Raw genomic sequence first — 23,355 nt, forward strand, 5'->3', positions numbered from 1 at the left:
TGCTAGGAATATTGGTCTCTAATGGTGCGTGTCCGTTCTCTTACCCTTCTCGCACATAGGAGTCACTTTACTTCAGTCGCGATAAATGCAAGATAAGTAAGGGGCCAATGCCCTACAGTACTCTTTGTACAATCGAACTGGGATTCCATCCGGACCCGGCTATTTATTTGTTTTCATCTCTTACATTCATTTCACTACGCCAAGGATGCCTATCACTATGCCCTTCATACGGGAGTCTGTGTGATTGCCAGACGACGGTATGTTTATACGATCTTCCTGCGTCAACGATTTCTTCAACTCGGTTTTTCTTTTTGTACCTTCTGTTACCACGCCAGACTGGTCAACTACTGAATGGACACGAGCCTTAGACCAGCTTAACCATAAGATCTTTCTCTGAGGTATGACGGTCACAGTTGTTGTGTTTCGTGCAGCGAACTTCTTACAGATGCACGAACCTCCAACATATTGAGTCTGTCTTTATTTGCGCATTCTCTTTTGAACCGAGAGTGCTACAGGCTTTACTTCCTCACCAATTTCGGAATTTCGTTGTTAAACCACGGTGTGTCTTTTCCGTCGTTAATCTACTTAATCTACACATACCTCTGCAGAGCACGATTTACAACTCCTTTAAACTATGCCCATAATTCCTCTATGTCCATCGCACTGGAACTAAATGAGGTAAATTCATTGTGTAAGTGGGGTGCTAACAACTGCTTATCTGCTCTTTCTACCAGAAATAATCTCTTAGCCTTCTTAACTGATTTATTTATTTTAATAACCATTGTCCCCATGACGACAACATAGTCACTATTGCCTGTCTTTCTACTGGCTTAGTATACGAACATACCGTCGACGAATATCGTAAATCATTTGAGTTTCATTTCTCTGAGCCAGGTAGAACTGTCACCAGAATACATTAGTGTTGTTTGTTTTTAGTATTACTGCCTGGGCTCTTACGGAGAAGTACGTGTGGGTCAAGCGTACTCATCGGACATACAGGTCCCTAAAGCAGAAGTTCACCATTCTCCCACAGGCAGCGCAGAAATCATCACCTCCTCAGTTTCACTCTGGAACCTCTGGCAGTCGTCCTCTTACATCTGCAGAAAAAGCGGTATGTCACTTTTCTACGATTTCGATGCAAAATTTGCATAGTTTTGACTGAGGGTTACATGAACCTTCATCTATTTAAAAGTTAGATAACCTCGGTATCGAAACTGGCGCTTTTAAGCTTCCAATATGACTTTAGTTGTGTGCGATAGCTGCCAATTACCGAAAAACAAAATAGCGGAAGGGGATAAAAGCACGCAGGTCTTACGGAGTATAAGTTAGCAACGCATACTTATACCGCACCAAGAAACGAGTTTTCACCCCATAAACTGTACTTCGACTTATTTAATCCCTTCCAGGGTATTCATACATTTTTTTGTTTGTGTTTGTTTACCTTGGATGCCTCATTATTCATTTTAAAAAATTTGAATTAATTTTTCTGTTCTTTCGTTTGGTAGTGGGTGTTTCAGGCATAAGTACCGCTGAAGTACACTTCGAATACAACCACGTCTTCCATAGTGCATTTTCTTTTCCAAAAGCCGGCCATGCATGCCAACTCGACAGCCATTACCATCAAGCTCTTGGCAATGTTGAAAATGGGTGCTCTATACGCAAGCATTCAAAGGTACTGAGTTTTCAAAGCCAGCCTTAGGAAAAAGTTTTAAAACTCGTAAAGACAGTGATCACCTCTGCCGATTCACGACAACTGTTTCTTTGGAGGAAGAACAAGCAATAGCAGCACTGCATTTCACTCGATAGACATTTTTTCGGGCTTATTGCAACTATGACATTTACTTTTCACTAGTACCGAATAATAAAGAATTTTTAATTTGTCTTTCCGTATATTTCTTTAATCCCCAGTTAGGGGTAAAAGTACGTATTGCGTTCTCTTGCCCCATGCCCCAGTACTCTTACCCCACACAATGGCGTAAGAGTATGAAAAGTTATTTTCTTGGAATATACTTATTACTCCTCTAATAATAACTGGATGACAACGAAATTTTACACGATGTTACCAACATGTTAAATTACATTTTCCATGCATAACTGATCTAATGCTTCTGCAAGAGCTTTCTTTTTAATATTTGGTAAAACAAAAATGCGTACTATGGCTACGAAGTCTTTCGCGACGTATTTCTTGAATAAAAATCTCTCGGTGTATATGCCGCGCCAATTCAGAGTAAAACTCCAATCTTTCGACCACTACCTCCATGGTCGTCGTCAAGGCTAAAACTGACTGTCGTGAACTATTTTTTTTCCCCCTTTATTGATTTTAGTACGCTGCTCTACAGCCTACAGACTTTCATTTTAAAAAGCGGAAGAAGAAAAGAAACAAGAAAAACGGGCGATAAAATGGTGACGTCAAGTGTAAATTGGCAGAAAAAGGCGGAAAGTTAAAACAGAAAGCAAAAGGGGTTGGCAACATTAATAAAAGACACAGGAATCAGACAAGTAAAATAGTACACACACAATTAAAATACACGGCGACAGTCTGGTTTCTGTTCGCAAGAGATAAAAGGCACACCCAGCGACAGTATGATGGCCGTTCGTAACACTTCTCAAAACACACAACACGGAACACTCACTGTAAAACACTCACTGTCGAACACTCACTGTAGAACACTGCACGAAAGTGGCGGCACAAAGATGACACTCCCGATCCAAAGGCAGATGGGGGAGGGGAGGGACCTGGAGGAGGGGGAAGAACAAGGAGGGAGGAAGGAAAAAAACGAAAAGGGGGGGAACCAAGGAGGGAGAGGACTAATAAAGGGGGAGAAGGGCAGATGCGAGAGGGAATGAGAGAAGGCAGAGGAGGGAAATGTAAAAGGACTCTGGGGAGGGAAGGGGGCGAAGAGAGAGGAGGTGGGGAAGAAAGAGGATGGAAGGGGGGAGAGGGAGTCCGGGAAAAGGACAGAGGAAAGGAGGGAGAGTGAGGATCAGAGTTGATAGGAGGGATAAATGGAGGGAGAGAGGGCATTATCCAGGAGGGGGAGTTGATGGAAGCCACCTTGGGGCGGGGATAGGAGAGGAGAGGAGCAACCAGGGGGTGAGGGGGTTCAAGGTGGTGGGAGGTGTAGAGGATGCAGATATGTTCGAGGAATAGGAGCAGATGCGGAAAAGGAATGAGATCATAGAGTATCCGCGTGGGGGACGGGAAGCGTATACGGAAGGCGAGGATGAGGGTTTTATAGAATTTGAGGGGGGGGGGCAGATATCCAGGCATGACTGGCATAACAGAGAATGGGACGGATTACGGATTTGTAGGTGTGGAGGATGGTAGAGGGGTGCAACCCAGATGTCCGGCCAGAGAGGAGTCGGAGGTGGTTGTGGGCTTTGGACTGGATGGAGCGGAGATGAGGGATCCAGGTGAGGTGACGGTCAATGGTGAGGACAAGGAGGGTGGGGATGAGGCGGACAGGACGGGCGCAAAGGGAGAAATCCAGAAGCCGGAAGGAGTGAGTGGTACGACGTACGATGATTGCCTGGGTCTTGGAAGGATTGATTTTCAGGAGCCACTGGTTACACCATGCAGCAAAAAGGTCAAGGTGATTCTGGAGAAGGTGTTGGGACCGTTGGAGGGTAGGAGCGAGGGCGAGGAATGCGGTGTCATCAGCATATTGCAAGAGGTGTACTGGAGGGGGGGGGGGTTGGGGCATATCTCCCGTGTACAGGAGGTAGAGGAGAGGGGAGAGGACAGAGCCCTGGGGCACACCTGCAGGGGGATAGAATGGGAATTGGCATTATGGATGGTAACATAGGAGGGGCGGTGGGCGAGGAAGGAGGCCATCAGACGGATGTAGTTGATAGGAAGGGCGTAGGTTTGGAGTTTAAACAGGAGACCGGGATGCCAGACACGGTCTTTTCGAGATCAAGGGAAACAAAAATGGTGGAGAGACGGGAGTTAAGCTGGAGGGAGAGGAGATGAGTGAGGCGGAGGAGTTGGTCATCAGCAGAGAAGAAAGGTCAAAAGCCACATTGGGTGTTGGGGAGGAGGTGGTTTTGGCGGAGGTGGTGATGGATGCGCTGGGAAAGGATGGATTCCAAGGGCTTACTGAACACTGATGTGAGACAGATAGGACGATAGGAAGAGGCATCAGATGGAGCCTTGTTGGGTTTGGAGAACATCAGGATACGGGAGGTTTTCCACAGGTCGGGATAGAAGCCAGTGGCAAGGATGACATTGTAGAGGGTGGCAAGGATTGAAAGGAAGGAGGGATGGCAGTGTTTGAGGTGGCGGTAGGTAATACAGTCGTGGCTGGGAGCAGTGTTGCATTTAGTGTGCGGTGTGAGGCTAATGTCCTGTGTTGTGATGGGAGTGTTAAGTTCAGATGGTGGTGTGTGGCCCAAGTACTGGAAGCTAGGAGCAAGGGGAGGAACAGAGGTATTCATACAGTCCATGACGTCAGGGAAGAGGGAATAATCAAAGTGGGGATCATCTTGGATGTAAAAAACATTGGAGAGGTGAGAGACAAAGTGGTTGGCCTTACTGAGGTTTTCAGGAAAGGGACTGTCATTAAGCAGGAGAGGGTACTGTGGGGTGGGTCGGGTCCCAGTAAGGCGGTGGAAAGCAGACCAATACTTGGAAGAGTTTATGGGGAGCGTGGTGTTGAGTTGTGTACATGTCTGGCGCTAGGCACGGCGTTTCTTCGCAGTAAGCAGGTTGCGGATGTGTCGTTGTAATTGCCAGTGGCGGGTAAGTGTATCCCGATCATGAGTGTGGAGAAAAGAGCGGTAGAGATGGCGGAACTCTCGAAGGAGAAGGACGGCCTGTGGAGGCAGGGTGGGGCGGTGAGGATGGATGGCTTTGGTGGGGATATGGGTGGCGACGGCGGCAGACAAGGTCTGGTGCAGGAAGGCAGCAGTGTGAGAGATGTCATCAGGAGATTGGAGGGTAAGGTCGTGGCAGTTAACCTGGGTGTGAAGGAGTCCCAGTAGGCATCCCAGTTGGCACGGGAGTAATCATGGATAAGTTTAGGAGGGACGTCAGGGCGAGGAGCGTTGCAGGGATGGCGATAGTGAGGAGAACAGGAGCTTGGTCACTGCCAATGAGGTCAAGGACAACTGCAGTGATGCGCCCAACGAGGTTGGGAAGGGCAAGGACCACATCAGGAGTGGTGTTGGATTCGGGTCGGGTGTGCTGAGGCAGGGGAACCAGGTCTCCCTGGACGGTGGTGAGAAACTGATACCACCGCTGGAGGTCGGCAGGATCACAGCTGTGGATATTGAGGTCCGTGTCGTGAACTAGCGAGGCTCCCACTTTTACATGCAAAGGACGGCTTCTGATTGGCTGGAATACGTCATAGCAACAGCAATATGGCGCGTAATGACGTGGTGCCCTCTACTTCCATAGATGTAGTTTCTATCCCACATTGCTTGCAGCGCCATCCCTTGAATCAGGAGGTAAAGTGCGGGAAGTTTTTCCAGTAATTCGATGCGTGGGCTATTATTCTGGTTTCTTCAAATAAAATCTTATGCTTGTTGAGCAGGCTATGTTCAGCCACCGCTGATTTTTCCAAATGCCTGTATTTCAGGTGGCGCTGGTGCTCGATGCAGCGGTCGGCAACGGTTCTTACGGACTGGCCCACGTAATTCTTGCCGCATTCGCGAGGAATAGTGCAAATACCCGGCACTCTTAAGCCGAGACTATCTTTCACTGGTCTCAACATTTCCTTAATTTTCCTAGGTCGTCGGAAAACTGATTTTATTCCCTGCCTCTTTAGGACTCTGCCTATCTTGCTTGTTGTAGCACCGCAGAAAGGAAGCCGCGCTATGTGTTGGTCCTCTTCTTGTATATGGCCGGCATCGTGTCTTACATTCTTGGACAATACTGATTTAATTTCACCGGCAGAATAACCATTCCTCTTGAAAACAGTCATCAAATGGTTAATCTCGGGACCGAGGTGGTCCTTGTCGGAAATAGTCCTGGCTCTGTGTACTAAAGTATTCAGCATAGCTCTCTTCTGAGACGGATGATGGAAGCTGTGGCTATGCAGATATAAGTCTGTATGGGTTGGCTTCCTGTACACGGAATGGCCCAGTCGTCCATCCGGCTTTCGCTTCACCTACACATCTAAAAAAGGTAACTTCCCTTCCTTCTCTACCTCCAATGTAAATTTTATGTTTGGATGTACACCATTTAAATGTTCGACGAACTGCTGCAGCGTGTCGCTGCCATGTGGCCAGATTAAAAACGTGTCGTCGACGTATCTGTAGAAGCATGAGGGGCGGAGGTGAGCACTGCTCAACGCTCGTTCTTCAAAATCCTCCATGAAAAAATTCGCTATTGTTGGTGACAGTGGCGAACCCATGGCTGTTCCATCCGTCATTTCATAATAATTTCCACTGTATAAAAAGTAAGTGGTCGTCAAGGTATGCCGGAACAACTTCAAAATTTCTGAGGAAAAATGAGCAGCCAACAGTTGTAATGTGTCATCCACAGGTACTTTGGTGAACAGAGAAACCACGTCGAGGCTGAGCATGAATTACGTGGGCCAGTCCGTAAGAACCGTTGCCGACCACTGCATCGAGCACCAGCGCCACCTGAAATACAGGCACTGGGAAAAATCAGCGGTGGCCGAACATAGCCTGCTCAACAAGCATAAGATTTTATTTGAAGAAACCAGAATAATAGCCCACGCATCGAATTACTGGGACTCTGTGATCCGGGAAGCAGTCGAAATTAGACTTAGCGATAATAATTTTAATAGAGACAACGGCTATTCACTTAGGAACACTTGGAAGAGTGCACTGGATAAAGAAAAATCGCAGAGAAAAACTTCCCCCACTTTACCTCCTGATTCAAGGGATGGCGCTGCAAGCAACGCAGGATAGAAACTGCATCTACGGAAGTAGAGGGCACCACGTCACTACGCGCCATATCGCTGTTGCTAAGACATATTCCAGCCAATCAGAAGCCGTCCTTTGCATATAAAAGTGGGAGCCTCGCTAGTTCACGACAGAAAGGTTCTGTCCTTTCCCCTTTCCTCTATCTCCTGTACACTGCTGATATGCCCAAACCTCCCCGTCCTGTTCATCTTCTCGAGTTCGCTGATGACACCGCCTTCCTAGCCCTTTATCCTACCCTTCAACGGTCCCAACGTACCCTCCAAACCCACCTTGACCAATTCACCGCTTGGTGCAACCAGTGGTTCCTCCGTGTTAATCCCTCCAAGATCCAGGCGATCATCATAGGCCACACCACCCACTCCTTCCGCCTCCATGATTTCTACCTCACCACTTATGGCCGTCCTATCCACCTCACTCCTACCCTCAGGTACCTTGGCCTCACACTCGACCGCCACCTCACCTGGACTCCCCATCTCCTAACCATCCAAAACAAAGCTCACAACCGCCTCCGCCTCCTGAAACTCCTGTCCAGCCAGACGTGGGGTCTGCATCCTTCCTCCATCCTTCACACCTACAAATCCATGATCCGCCCCATCCTTTGTTATGCCAGCATCGCTTGGGTGTCCGTGTCCCCCCCCCCCGGTTCTATAAAGCCCTCCAAATCCTCTAACGCCATGCACTCCGCCTCGCCTTCCGCATCCGCCTACCGTCCCCCACGCACATCCTCTACAACCTCATCCCCTTCCCCCACCTTCTCCTTTCCCTTGAACACATCTGCACACTATATATTGTCCGCGGCCTTGATCCCCCTCACCCCCTGGTGTCTCCCTTCCTCTCCACCCCCAACCAGTTGCCGCGCCTTTATCGTTGTGTCGCTCCCTCTCTCCATCTCCTTTCCCAACACAACTTCCACCATCTACCCCTCCCGGATGATGAGCTTCGCCCTGACATCTACCCTTCCTACCAACTCTACCCCCTCTTCCTGCCTCCTCCTCAGGGCTCTCTCTCCTCCCCCTCCCTCCTCCTGAGCGGCTTCCCCCTCCTACTGCCCCTCCATCTCTTGTGCCTCCTTTCAGTGTCTCTGCGCTCCCTCCTGCCCTGTCTTCCCTTTCCCTCCCCCGACCCACATTTCTCCTGCCTCTTCATGAAGCCACAGTTGCCCCTCCTCTCTTCATCCCGCCGCTTCCCCAGCTGCCCCATTCTCCCCCTCCTTTTCCATCCTCTCTGACCTTTCCCTCGGCAGGTCCCACCTGGTAGTTTTATTCTTCGTCACGTGTGCTCCAAATGGGTTTTAAGTGTGTTGTTTCAGAGTGTTTTTAATACTGTGGCCAACTTTTAACCTGTGCATGCGCATTCAGTGTCTTCTCTGTGTTTTAAGAATCGCCAACTGTGTTTTTTAACTTTCTAGTGACTTTTTTAACCGTCCCCCATGAACGTCTACATGTCAGTGTATTTTTACCTCCATTTTCTCCCCTTACTCTTTCTTATCTCCTTATGTATGTATCATTTTATTCTTGTTTTAGTTGTCGTGTCACTCGGCTGAAGAGCGGCGGATTGTGCCGCTGACAGCCCTCCCCTGCCCATATGGGGCAGGGGAATGAAATCACAATAAAGAAAAAAAAATAGTTCACGACAGTCAGTTTTAGCCCTGACGACGACCATGGAGGTAGTGGTCGAAAGCTTGGAGTTTCACCCTGAATTGACGTGGCATGAACACCGAGAGATTTTTATTCAAAAATGCGTACTGTTATTCCTAGCTACTCTGTATAAGAGATGGTTGTGAAAACACACTTTACCTCTTAGCAACAAATAATCCTGAGTTAATAACGAGCATCAAAACCGATTTATGGGTTAGTGAACGCATTGTTGTCGTAGCGAGATTGAATACTGTAATGCTCAAATCCTCGAAAAAAAAGCGAAATATATACCTATTCAAAAATGGAGATAAAAATTCACTTGATGCCTTCCTGACAGACGATCTCCACTCATTCCAAATTAATCGTGTAGACCAGATGTGGCTTAAATTCAAAGAAATAGTATCTGCAGCAATTGAGAAATTTATACCAAATGAATTAACAAACGACGGAGCGTATCCTCCTTGGTACACAAAACGAGTTAGAACACTGTTGCAGAAACAACGAAACAAGCATGCCAAATTTAAAAAGACGCAAAATCCCCAAGATTGGCGATCTTTTACAGAAGCTCGAAATTAAGAGCGGACTTCAATGCGAGATGCCTATAACAGTTTCCACAACGAAACTTTGTCTCGAAACGAGGCAGAAAATCCAAAGAGATTCTGGTCGTATGTGAAGTATGTTAATGGCAAGAAACAATCTATGCCTTCTCTGCACGATATCAATGGAGATACTATCGGAGACAGTGCTGCCAAAGCAGAGTTACTAAACACAGCCTTCCGAAATGTCTTCACAAAAGAAGACGAAGTAAATATTCCAGAATTCGAATCGAGAACAGCTGCCAACATGAGTAACGTAGAAGTAAATATCCTCGGAGTATGGAAGCCACTTAAATCATTTAATAAAAACAAGTATTCTGGTCCAGGCTACATACCAATTAGGTTCCTTTCGGAGTATGGTGACACATTAGCTCCATACTTAACAATCATATACAACCGTTCGCTCGACGAAAGATCCATACCCAAAGACTGGAAAGTTGCACAGGTCACACCAATATTCAAGAAAGGTAGTAGGAGTAATCCACTAACTTACAGACCCATATCGTTAACGTCTATATGCAGAAGGATTTCAGAACATATATTGAGTTCGTGCATTATGAATTACCTCGAAGAAAACGGTCAATTGACACACAGTCAACATGGGTTTAGAAAACATCGTTCCTGTGAAACACAACTATCTCTTTATTCACATGAAGTGTTGAGTGCTATTGACAAGGGATTTCAGATCGATTCCGTATTCCTGGATTTCCAGAAGGCTTTTGACACTGTACCACACAAGCGACTCGTAGTGAAATTGCGTGCTTATGGAATATCGTCTCAGTTATGTGACTGGATTTGTGATTTCCTGTCAGAGAGGTCACAGTTCGTAGTAATTGACGGAAAGTCATCGAGTAAAACAGAAGTGATTTCTGGCGTTCCCCAATGCAGTGTTATTTGCTGTTCCTTATCAATATAAATGATTTTAGAGACAGTCTGAGCATCCTTCCTCGGTTGTTTGCAGATGACGCTGTTGTTTATCGACTAATAAAGCCTTCAGAAGAGCAAAACAAACTGCAAAACGATTTAGAAGATATCTGAATGGTGCAAAAAGTGGCAGTTGATCCTAAATAACGAAAAGTGTGAGGTCATCCACATTACTAAAAGGTACTCGTCAAATCAGTCTAATCTAAAAGCCGTAAATTCAACTAAATACCTAGGTATTACAATTACGAACAACTTAAACTGGAAGGAACACATAGAAAATGTTGTGGGGAAGGCTAACTAAAGACTGCAGGACACTTAGAAAATGTACAGTCCTTCTAAGGAGATTGCCTACGCTACGCTTGTCTGTTCTCTTTTAGAATACTGCTACGCGGAGTGGGATCCTTACCATATAGGACTGACGGAGTACATCGTAAAAGTTCAAAGAAAGGCGGCACGTTTTGTATTATCGCCAAATATGGGAGAGAGTGTCGCAGAAATGATACAGGATTTGGGCTGGAAATCATTAAAAGAAAGGCGTTTTTCGTTGCGACGGAACCTTCTCACGAAATTCCATTCACCAACTTTCTCCTCCGAATGCGAAAATATTTTGTTGACATCGACCTACATAGGGAGGAAAGATCACCAAGATAAAATAAGGGAAATAAGAGCTCGTACGGAAAGCTATAGGTGTTCATTCTTTCCGCGCGCTATATGAGATTGGAATAATGGAGAATTGTGAAGTTGGTTCGATGATTCCTCTGTCAGGCACTTAAATGTGATTTGCAGAGTATCCATGTAGATGTAGATGTAGATGTAGACGTGATCAGTGTCAGATGTAAAATCATCACTGTGAAGAACACGGAGATGACACATGCTCTTGACACATGGCGTTATCAGCACTTGACAATGTTGGGTCCCTATTTGGCCAGCTGGTAGAACCGTGCGATGTCCGCATTTCTTGGGAATTTGGATGTGACATTGTCCCTATGTTGAACTGCGTGGGAACTTGAAGGAAATCATAGTCGTCGTCAAGTTTTCTGTCCATCACAGTCACACCTTCACATCTGCACCTGTCATCCGACAGCAAGAAATGAATTCCCTACAACATTCTGTGTCATTTTGGTCCACCGATCGGAGGTTAGCAGTGTCCGGATTGGGGAGTTACAGTTCCATGCATAGATTACCGTAAACCCACAACACGTACGTCTGCGTCCGGAATGGTTCCGTGACTGGGACGCTTGGACAGTTGGTGAATGGCATCGCACTACGTTCACTGATGAATAGGCGTTCCGCACTACCCTGAATGACCAATGCCGCCGAGTACGGCGGCGACGTGGGGAGAGGTCTGATTCCTCCAACGTTTTAGAGAGGCCCACTGATGTTGCTCACGACGACATGGTGTGGGTGCCTTGGGGCATTTCAGATTATGCTTGATAGTTATTTAGGGAACTCCACTGCGTCCTCATGTGTTACCTGTCATTCGACAGTATACTGTTCAATTTTTCAACTGAACGGTAGTCATCCTCAGACGACACGTGTCTCCGTGACGTGTCTGCATGACCAGTAAGATCCTCAGATCTGTCCCCGACGGAACAATAGTTGCGGGCTATCTTGCCTCAGCTGAGGACACAGCTGCTTCATGACATCATCATCTGTCCAGGACAGGCCAGACGGGTGCAACGTCATGCTGATAACTGAGCCATACTGCCAAGTTCTTTACAAATTTGACTCCATTTTTATAATTCCGCACTAACATCACATACCCTCTCGACGCGTTTAGTTTTACCTCGTTTCCTTCTTTTCTTTTGAATGCATTTTGTCAGACTGTGCACGTGCGGTAAAATACTCCAATATTTCTCGCAGGATCATTTCCTCATTCACACATCGAGCTCCGCAAATAGAATCACGCGAAATTGTCCTTACTAAACTAGAGCGACAATGATTAAATTATTCTGTGGGCTAGCAACTGTATGGGTTGCTACGTCACTTGTCAAAGAAACACTACAACGATCCGACACTAATGACAGCAATGGCCTTTGTACGCCACAGCTAGGCGAATTGGAAGTAACCCAAACAGGACACTGAAATTACAGCGCCATATTACCTACAGCATTTGTCTCCACTTCAAAGACGACTCACACATGTAAAATGATCGAAAAGACGTTCACTTAAGGTTTTGCAAATTGAGAGATAACAAAGGCTTACGTTGACAGAGGTCTTCCAATCATTTGCGTAAGTCTTTATCAGAATGTTGAAATCATGCTTAGAATGTAAGAGTACATGAGACATCACGCTAACGCCATGTAGCTCCATCTATAACCTTGATTTGGTAATGGTCTCAACTCAGCTATGAAGAGGGTCCACAGGTTTCGTCAGATATGTCGTATACAGCCGATGTGGAGACGTTGATTGCTAAGTTCATTTCATTTGAATTAATATTGGGTGACCGTGGGACAGTCGAAGTGCTGTATCCTGCCAGAGTGTTCATCAAACTATTAATACATGCTAGCATCTGTGTGAACAATTGCTGCTATCACCTTCGGGGACAGGAGTGTCGACAGCACATTCATCGCAGAGATGTAGAAGAAAGGGCAACAGTTGGTCGCCGAGAAAGTTGAAACAAACATCGCGGGAACCTGAATGGGCCCATGACACTGTATGGGAAATACCCCTAAAACATCATGAAACCCTTCCAGCCTGAACAACAACCTCAAAATACTGCGAAATTAAAAGCCTCAGAGCGCTATTGGTCCATTCAACGCCTCGCCTCGTTTGAAAAAATACGAATTCATGACAGGTTGGATAACATAACACGTCTCTTGTCCACTTTCTACACTGTTTTTTTTTTTCCAGTGAATACGCACAGTTTTACGTGGTGCTGTGAGTTGATACACTTCATTCGCAATGTGGTCAGCGGCACGTTCAAATATTTCTGCCATTCCGTCACGTTTCCACGTCGATCCATCTTACTGCGCTGTTTCCATACAACCAACTAGTACACACACACACACACACACACACACATCATAGCCATGACTTAAGTCAGCGGTAGACATCGCATGGCCGCCTCTTAACAGCTCTATAGCACTCGTAAGCGACCAGTGTGCCATTTTCAGAGGGTTTCTGATATTTTGTCTAGTGAGTAAACATTAATATAGTCTCAGAATCAAACACAGAGCCTGTATCTCTAAGGTTTGAATAAAACTCTCTGAATAAAGCTGAGAAATTGTTTTTCAAAAATACAGAAAATAATCTCTAGCAGCTGGAAATGTATGTAACATACGGGGAGATTCAAACGTCACGTGCCATACGACAAATTGGCTATTACTCGAAACAGCGAAATCTACAACGAGAGGAACGACCTACCATTACCACACCGCCGACAAGATTAGTAGCTCGCAAAGCAAAGTACCATACGGTCGTTTGTGAGGCAATAGATTGATGTAGTCCGACGGAAGGATATTAAAGATGTGCCAGTTACCATAACCATCTAGTGTAACATTGTTCTACAATTCAGTGACTCGTATAGCAACGTATACACATCAGGAGAAGGATGTTCTCATCCATGCGGCAAGCATGGATAAACGGGAAGCAGCAGCAGAATATCACAGGCGACATACAAACCAACGTAAACCCAATTGGCCCTTTTACTGGATACTTGACAGGCGGGTGCAATTCCGTCAATGACTTAAAGAAATAGGCATACACCTGGGGAACTTTGAAGTTGATATTTTCTTCAGCGATGAAATTAGTTTCCATATAATAAGGAGGGTGAACAGACATAACGCCGTCTGTTGGGCAAACGACAGACCCCATCTCACTGCCGAAGCATACTTTCAGACTGACCCTACGTTAAATGTCTTGTGTGGCATACATGAGGATGTCCTCACTGGTCACGTACTTTACGGCACACTCAGTGCTAGGCGCTACAGACATCATCTTGAAGAAACATTACTACTCTATTTGGACGATCTGCCTCTGGAACGGAGACGTAGGTTTTTCTCCCTGCAGGATGTCATACCTCCACACTTCGGACGCAACGTCTGCCGACTCTTGGATACGATTCTTTCTGGGCGCTGGACTGGAAGACGCGGTCCACTGGAATGACCACCTAGGTCACCAGAGCTCACCTGTAGTCTTTCTCTGGGGGCATCTGAAGCCTACAGTGTACACCGACAAACCAAGGACAATAATCTACCTGCAGGAGATTATCATTTTGAGCCTATACAGAAATACCAGCAGTGTTGTTGCAATCAATGCCCAGCATTTTAATATTCCCTGCATCTTAGGCGTTCTCATCTGTACCCTTATTTGGGCAGATAACTGTTCCCATCTGATGCGTGTCGGCAGGGTAGTTTTGACAGCGGACCACGCATTCCTGTTCTCTGGGCTCAGAGCAGAGACATGTTTTCTTTCTGCTGTGGCACCACTTCCGCCGTCACACGACTGGTTGTCCCGAAATCTGGTGCCTCTATCAGCCGCCTCGTCTTACCTCAAGTCAGGCAAAGTTGATCGTCTGGTACGTGTCACGGTGGAGCGTCACCAACTGACTGGGAACTATTAATCTATACTATTTGGTGCGTTCAGTAAGCTCATGAGGCTTAAACAGTGTCCTGTAAGGGAAGATCCTCCTCACTGTACCGTCTCTTTAACCACTCGCTTAAACCCTGCACCCTTATTGCTACTTCTGGAGCGTATTAAGTTTTAAGGCTTTTTACTTATGAATGTGAACTGTTGAGCTTTTCCTTTTATCCACAGTCATTAGCTAACTCCACTCATTGTGAAACTTGCCTGCTTGTTCCCTGTTGATTGTATTTGCAGCTTATTTGTGTTTCGGGGGATTGTATATTTATTTAAGGGTCATTGTCAATGTTTCTGTTGGTGTGTACCAGTCGGGAGTCGCATTTAAATTGCATGTCCTCCCAGCTTATCTTGCTTTTTCAGCAAGTGTACATTTATTTAAGCTTCATTCTTAATCTTCCTGCTGATGTGTAACAGCTGGGAGTCACATTTAAATTGTATACCTTCCCAGCTTTTCTTGTATTTTGAAGCATTGTGGCCGGCCCGATTGGCCGAGCGGTTCTACGCGCTACAGTCTGGAGCCGCGCGACCGCTTCGGTCGCAGGTTCGAATCCTGCTTCGGGCATGGATGTGTGTGATGTCCTTAGGTTGGTTAGGTTTAAGTAGTTCTAAGTTCTAGGGGACTGATGACCTCAGAAGTTAAGTCCCATAGTGCTCAGAGCCATTTGAACCAAGCATTGTGTATTTTATTGCTTAAGGGATTTTATTAAGTCTTATACATTGTTAAAGGCTTTCCAACAGCCACAATGAGTGGCATGACTTGTTATCTTTTCTGTATTTTCGATGGGTGTTACCCACTTGTTTAACACGTCATCCATGCTTGGGAATTGTTAATATATTTAGTGGTAGTCAATCGTAATTCATTCTTGATAAAACAGATTGTTGAACCCGCCTCCAGCCACTTTTAGTTGTGTGAATTCTTACTTGTATTTGGAGACTGTATATTTCTGGTTTCAAGCCCTGTTCTTAATGGTATAAACTGTTAAAGTCTGTTATTCATGAATTGCGGCTGTTCAAGTCTTTTAAATTATTGTGAGCTTTGTTGTTCTTCTAACTAGGTTTTCCAAATTTTAATTATAATATTACTGTCGAGGAATAAAGTGTATTCCATGAAACAACAAATGACGAAATATGTGGGTCCGCGTTCCACGTGTTTTTCCTGAATATTATCCCAATCCTTGTTGCGATGTACCAGTGTCGTAACATTTTGTGTGAACGGTTAAAGTACATCTGCAACATGCGTTCATCTCTTTGTATTACGTCTTCACTAATTACGACTTTCTCTTAAGAGCCAGTGCTTTTGAGTCACCAATGCAGATTGGGACATGACTCTTGACTCACCCTGTATGTCGGCCGTAGTGACCGAGCGGTTCTAGGCGCTTCAGTCTGGAATAGCGCGATCGCTATGGTCGCAGGTTCGAATCCTGCCTTGGTCATGGATGTGTGTGATGTCCTTAGGTTAGTTAGGTTTAAGTAGTTCTAAGTTCTAGGGGACTTATGACCTCAGATGTTAAGTCCCATAGTGCTCAGAGCCATTTGAACCATTTGGTTGGTTGGTTGTTTTGGGGAAGGAGACCAGACATCGAGGTCATCGGTCTCATCGGATTAGGGAAGGATGGGGAAGGAAGTCGGCCGTGCCCTTTGAAAGGAACCATCCCGGCATTTGCCTGAAGCGATTTAGGGAAATCACGGAAAACCTAAATCAGGATGGCCGGACGCGGGATTGAACCGTCGTCCTCCCGAATGCGAGTCCAGTGTCGAACCACTGCGCCACCTCGCTCGGTCTGAACCATTTGAAATCACACTGTATACACGCTCAGTTCACATTATTACGACTTTATACAGATATAGAATTTTGGTATTTGCAAGAGCTGTAAGTCACTTAGTTGCTGCAAATAGGTCTGAGACTATATTGTCTGAAATGGCTAAGGTGTCCACATAAATAACATTCTGAGCAAAGTATTCTGAAAAATTAATTATCTGTTAAGTACACTGAGGTACTGGATCTTCCAGTCACATTCGGACGTAATTAGTAGTCTGGGAACGCTATTTATGTTTCTGACAGATCCTACCCTAAAAGGGAAAAATTATCACCTACATTAATGTGATCTTCACGGAAGAATAGTTAACAAAAACATTCAAGAGAGCCGTTCATTCCGATGGATAAACTTATAGGACAGAAAAATGTTATCTAGATTGTACTATTCTACACCTACTTTAGATTCCTCCAGTAATGATCGTAGAACATTTGCCCTCTGAACTTTCATGCCGAAGTCGCTATTATCAAGTTTATGGTAGTAAAACTGTGAAGGTTGCTACATGACAGCCGTTGTTAATCTATTTTTGGTATTCTCGACTAAACTGCAAATCTTTGGCTCTGATTCAAACATCGTTCAACAGTTCACACAGAAGATTTAGCCTATTTATTATCTTAAATACGAATTTGGTCGCCCCCCCCCCCCCCCCCCGATTTGCTTTGATGTTTAACGTTTTCAGTGTAGCGTGTCATATAGTTGTCGTGTTAACTCAACATTCATCTTGGACGTCAGTGGAAATAAGAGTTTCAACGGGTACGCACTGATCATTCATAATAAAACCATTAGAAGTATCACTGTAACTTTGTACGCAGAGACATGAGTACAGTCCACGAACGTCGTCGTTTCAGATTGGTTCGTCTGTTTATACAGAAACTGATGACAACTTCTGAAAAGGCTTGTCCGCAGCTCGTGGTCGTGCGGTAGCGTTCTCGCTTCCCGCGCCCGTGTTCCCGGGTTCGATTCCTGGCAGGGTCAGGGATTTTCTCTGCCTCGTGATGACTGGATGTTGTGTGATGTCCTTAGGTTAGTTAGGTTTAAGTAGTTCTAAGTTCTAGGGGACTGATGACCACAGATGTTAAGTCCCATAGTGCTCAGAGCCATTTGAACCATTTTTGAAAAGGCTTTAAGGAAGAGTGGGCCAGAACCGGCTATGCGAATCAAACCAGGTAGCTCCAGATCTCAGTGACCAGCGCGTCTCATAACGCTAGGAACTATTATCAGTAGATAATCATCAACAGTCGACGCCTACTCTTTTTCTTTCAGGCATTTTTAATGTTTTTCTGAAATATTCTCCGATGTTGGAGCAGTGTTTCGAAGAGAAATATTCAAATGGTTTAAATGGCTCTGACCACTACGGGACCCAACATCTCAGGTCATCAGTCCCCTAGAACTTAGAACTACTTAAACCTAAGGACATCACACACATCCATGTCCGAGGCAGTATTCGAACCTGCGACCGTAGCAGCAGCGCGGTTCCGGACTGGAGCGCCTAGAGCCGCTTGGCCACCGCAGCCGGCAGAGAATCATTACCTGATAAGCAATAGGTGAGCAATTATTTCGACTTAGTATGTTTTCCATCAGATTTCGATGTTTTTATCATTCACATATTGGAAATGCTAGCTTTCCAACGCAACCTTTTGTTCAGTTTTGCAATGTGGGGAGAAATCTGGTATACCAGTGGTTTAAAGAAAATAAGAGCCCACAAATCAAAGTATCACAACGGGAAGTATTTCAGGATGACGTCCCTCGAGTCAGTGTCCTTCAAGACAAAATCTTTCAATCCTCTATAACCGAAAAATTCCAAAAAAGAAACCACAATATGTATTGGTAGCTGTTCTTGGGACTTTGAAAACGACATTGGGCGGGTTGCTTTTGGCTTGCTGGAACTTCTCGTACGCCATCGCCAATATCTGTGTCATCGAAGTCTCTAATGCCTCCTCCAAAGGTTGATATGGTATAAAGAAAAACATCAATAGAAAAAAGGGCAAAACAGTAATACTGCCCTCCTATCCATACAAAACTAAATTGGCAGCCAGGAAAGAAAGAAGCGTAGAAACATTCAAAACGAAAGCTTTTTATGTGGAAGAACCAAAAAGGCCAAACCGTAAATAAGACGAAGGAGCAGGAAAATGGCGGTTTGGGAAGACTAAATTGACTCAAAAAATTCTTCGATTTCATCAGGTGAGGAATGCCCAAACGAAGCTTTCATATTTTGAAGTGGGTTATATTTTAACTTAACTCATTATCGAAGGAAAAAAAACAGCCAGTCTATTTGTGGCTGGGCTCAAGAACAATGTCCCAGTGTTGTGGGAGAAGACAACCACTTCGTTTGTGGTTTCTGTGTTTTATAAATTTTTTTTTTGTATTAGTGTATTTTTTTCTGTATTAGTGTAATGTTTCGAAAATTATAAATTCTCGAAAAAAATAAATTTTGGTACCTAAAATAGATTGGTAGCATCTTGAAGGATTTCTGATCGCTGAAAAGACTTTTTTCTTGTTTTCATGTTTGTTTCCAATAATTTAAATGGGCACCCAGTTTTAACCCATGGTTGGGCCAAACCGAGTATTTTGCACCTATCGAAGTTATTAGTTTTATGCTGAGATGGTTTATTCTAAGCTGAAGTCGGAATAGTGTAATATTGTTGAATAAATAAGAGACGAAACTGCTGAGGTCATCGGTCACTAATCTTACACACCACTTAATCTAACTTAAAGTAAGTTACGCTAAGGACGACACACACACCCATGCCCAAGGGAGGACTCGAACCTCCGATGGGGGAAGCCACGCGGACCGTGACAAGACGCCTAAGACCGCTCGGCTAGCCGGCGTGGCGAAGTTTATGTTTCGCCAGAAAAGAATCCAAGGAATTTCGCTGAGAAAGAAGTGGTAGGTGAAATACTTGAATTTCTGCGAGGTGAGTAAGTAGAATACGTTGTGTTGTATGCACTCGACAGTGTGAACAATTTACAAGAGGAGTACAATGATGACGATACGTGCTTAAGCAGTGAAAGTGATACTGAAACAGGTGTCGAGTCATGTAGTTCATTACCCTAGTCGAACAGGGAGTCACAAATCCCGTCTCCAGTGAAACACACTAACAGGCAACCGTTTCCAAGGACGGGTACTACGCATAACTACGTACGTTGAACATCAGCCGCAGCGCAGTGGAAAAAAAAGAGAGAGAGATTTCGAATAAGCCTGCAACAATATGACTGTGTAGTGCATAAGACCATCAGAAAAACTACGGATATTCAAGGGAGGACAAGGCGCATTTGTTACCAAAACTGGTGTTTACGCGTTTCAAGGATGCTTGATAAGATTAACGGTGCGCATGACAGCGACCTACTACGGTGCACATCAAATTTTGCGTGAACTAGATTACAGTGATTTGAAGAGGAGCCGTGGATGCTTGCATAACTTCAAACAGTTGTACAGAGTTGGAAGACGCAAGATAATGAAATTTCAAACAATGTGTTAAGTTGGCGATGCATAGTAAACCGTGGAGTCGGCCCGAAAATTTGTACGTGAGAAACAAACCCATTCCATCGTTCAGTAGGGAATTTGTTTTGAACGCGGTATTTGAAGAGGAAATGTGCACGAAAGGAACCCTGGAAATTACACTTACCAAGAGAGTTGTGTCAAGAGCAACTAACATGAATGCCTCAACTCAATCGTATACAGTTATGCCGAGTGATAATCGGGATGGTAAATTGTCTGGAAAGCTATTTATTTTGCTGTGAGAAGTCGGAGATGTTCTGTTCTCTAAGACTCTTTCTAGTGTGCGTGGTCTTGCAAGGGCAGGGGGAAATGTTTATGTTACAGCAAACAAGAGTGGGAAAGTAGTCATAAGAAAACGACAGCTGTGGTATGGGCACTGCTTTTGGTCAATATCTGGTGAAAATAAGTTGCTTTTGCTTGATTCCTGGTCGGCGTATAGAAATCTTCCTTCTTTAGAGCAAACTATCCTTCCTAAAATGTGTGTGACATTGCAGTTCATATCACGTGTAACCACTGGACAAATTCAGCCTCCGAATGTTTTTCTCCGTACCTATAAAACATGTTATCTCTCTGTCTGAAGCCACGCCTTCAAAGATAGCCAGTTTCATAATAAGTTCTCTTCAGACTGTTTCGCATTCGGCTGCTTGCCATCACATTCCATCAGTTCTCATCACCTCGTTGTACCAATATGGTTCTATATGCATTCCTTAAGAGTGAATACCTAGCTGAATGTCCTGCACTGTTTGTAACTCCCAAAAAGTTCACCTTCGACGTTAATGGTGCGAACCTTTGTGGTCACTGTGGCGCATCATTTTTCACTGGGTGTTCATGGTGCAAGTTAATGGTTTGCTTTGAACATTTCGTGAATGTCGACGATGTCCGTATTGTGAAGAGTAATACATATGTCCCATAATAGTTTACTCTCCGCATCTCTCGAACACTCATTTTCCGTCGCCCTCCTGATGCAAATGGTGAATCAATAGTAGCTAAAATTTTTCTTGTCATGATTATTAACATAGCACTTTCAAATGACCTTACTGAAGGTTGAGCTTGCGACCTCGCACACGATGGGTTCTTGTGATAACCTGACAAGCTAAAGATGACGTATGCATATAAATAACCATTCAGTCTTTTGTCTATTGCACACAGATTATTTAATGATATATGGCGCCAATAAAAGACCATAGTAATAAAAGAGAAATAGTGGCCAGTAACATGCAGTAAAATATTACACTGTTGGAGCAGTGGCAAACAAATTCGGTAGGAAAGTTTGTCGGGATTTTTTTCTGCTTTACTGTTGAAAAATTTTGTTTATATCCGGCAGTCTGTGCTCTGATGACGACATTATGGTGCACTAATTTCTATACAAATCTACTAACTCAAAGATGGGTTTTTCACCCCACTGATGTGTTTTCAAGAAATTTGTATGCAAAAAGCAATCTGTGGCAGTTAAATCAACAGTAAGCAAATTAATCATTTAAGTATAAACATAACCCAACCATGACATATACAAGAAATGATCTGACGAACTCCTAAGTTAGTAACTTACGTAAACAGTTCTTACCAAAATCTTGTTGAGAATGAAGCAAGTGAAGGGAGAGCTAAATTAGTCCATAGTAAATCCGATACTTTGCTTGACGCACGTCAGTGGTAGAGGCTAATTAAATACTTCTTGCTGCCTCTCTAAAGGGTCAGCTCCTAAGTAATCCGAGAACTCTACCGCACGCAAGTTGTGCGAAGACAATGCGCGCCTCACCTCGGGAGCCATAGGGCGGTTGCGACGCAGGGTGGCCGTCACTAGGGGCTTCTCTGGTGGCTGCCGCGACGGCGGGGGCGGCGAGGCGGCGGCGGGGGCCGATGCCTGGGCGGCGCCGGCCGGGGGCGGCTGGGCCGAGACTCGCGGAGGCGGCGGGGGCGAGCAGCAGGCGTGCGCCTGCGAGTAGGCGAACTGGAACGTGTCGGCGAGCAGCGCGCCCAGATTGGACAGGCAAAGCAGCATCAGCGGCACGCCCACGATGGCGTACACCATGGTCGCCACCTTGCCCGCCGCCGTCTTGGGCGCCAGGTTGCCGTACCCTGCCGACAACACAGGCGATGCGGGCTGCACTGGCCGCACAGCTAATGTAGCGAATAGAAACAGGTGTGTGGACGACAGAAACAGGTCTTCTTTGTGAAATACAGTGGCGTAGATGAAAACCGTTCTTACCGAACGTTATTGAGGTGTTCATCACTTTACAGATATTAAATGACTAAGTGTTTCTTCCTTTTGGAATTGAAGTCCATAATCAACATCAGCTTAAGATGTGAAACTCTTCTTCCCCTGAACCGCACCCTTCCTCTTCCCTCACTCTCCCACCTCTCCGCCGCCACCTCCCCCCCCCCATTCCCCCCAGAATCAATACACTATTGCATTAGTGGTGATTTGAAGACAAATAATCTCTGCAAGTCACCTTAAGTTATTTGGAATTCCCTTCCATATCTGAAACGCACGCTGGTTCCGATCATGAAGACTGCTGATTGGAGGCTGGTATGAAATAATACGTTTCCTTTTGCTATCCATGCTCTATAGGTCAAAAATGAGACAAATAGACAGGACAGTCAAGGATCCGTACTTGACGCTAGTTGAGAACTGATACTGACCCCTGACACATTGCAAGATACCACGTGAGGAAGGGAGAAAGAGGTGTGAATTTTATTTAGATTTTTATAAATGAAATGCAGGGAGTGTTGTTCAACATAAAAGTGGTTTTTTCAGTGAAACTGCATTAAACTGTATATGCAATAATTATTGAAATTTTATCAAATTCAGTAAACGTTCAGTCACAAATTATTCAAATAATGATAAACAAAAATAAAGAAAATTGGGTCGCCAGATACTGTAGAAAGTATTAAAAAAAAACGACAAATAGAATTGAATTGACACCAAGAGCTCACAACAAGTGAATTATATAAGGTGCCTGCCCTGGTATTTGCTTATTCACATGAGCATTGTACGACTTCATTATAATTTAACATATAAATAAATTACACGAGATGGGTTGACCTGGTGTAATAAATGAGGAAGGAATAAAAAAAGCAGCTGAACATATGACTCTCTTAGCGGGCAAACGGTGAATACTGTGCCTTGCGTCTTTATGAGCATCTAACACATTGCAAGGTAATTGAAGAAAGCAAGAGAAGAATGTGCAGCTAGAAAAGCGGGCGTTTTCTGTATTACCATGTTCATAGCGTGGTCGGCGTGGCGGTGGAGTCGGCTGATTGCGTGCGGCTGCATCGAGACTCTGCCGGCGACGTAGTTGATAGCGTCTAACATGCCCTACGCTGAAAATAGTGACCAAAACCTGCTATTGGAAGTTATCATTACTGGACGACGGTATGCGCCCATCTGAAAGTGAAAACCTACGTGA

General features: G+C 44.9%; 1 protein-coding gene across 1 annotated transcript in view; it reads right to left on the minus strand.

Moving 5' to 3' along the window:
* Nucleotides 1-23,355, minus strand: part of LOC124592197 (potassium channel subfamily K member 18-like) — a 217,336-nt gene that overhangs the window by 30,537 nt on the left and 163,444 nt on the right. The window contains exon 3 of the mRNA XM_047131817.1: nucleotides 21,869-22,024. Within this exon, the coding sequence (XP_046987773.1) occupies nucleotides 21,869-22,024 (156 nt within the window). The remainder of the gene's footprint in view (nucleotides 1-21,868; nucleotides 22,025-23,355) is intronic.

This window comes from Schistocerca americana, chromosome 1 (assembly GCF_021461395.2).
Source record: "Schistocerca americana isolate TAMUIC-IGC-003095 chromosome 1, iqSchAmer2.1, whole genome shotgun sequence".
Taxonomy (NCBI): Eukaryota; Metazoa; Arthropoda; class Insecta; order Orthoptera; family Acrididae; genus Schistocerca; species Schistocerca americana.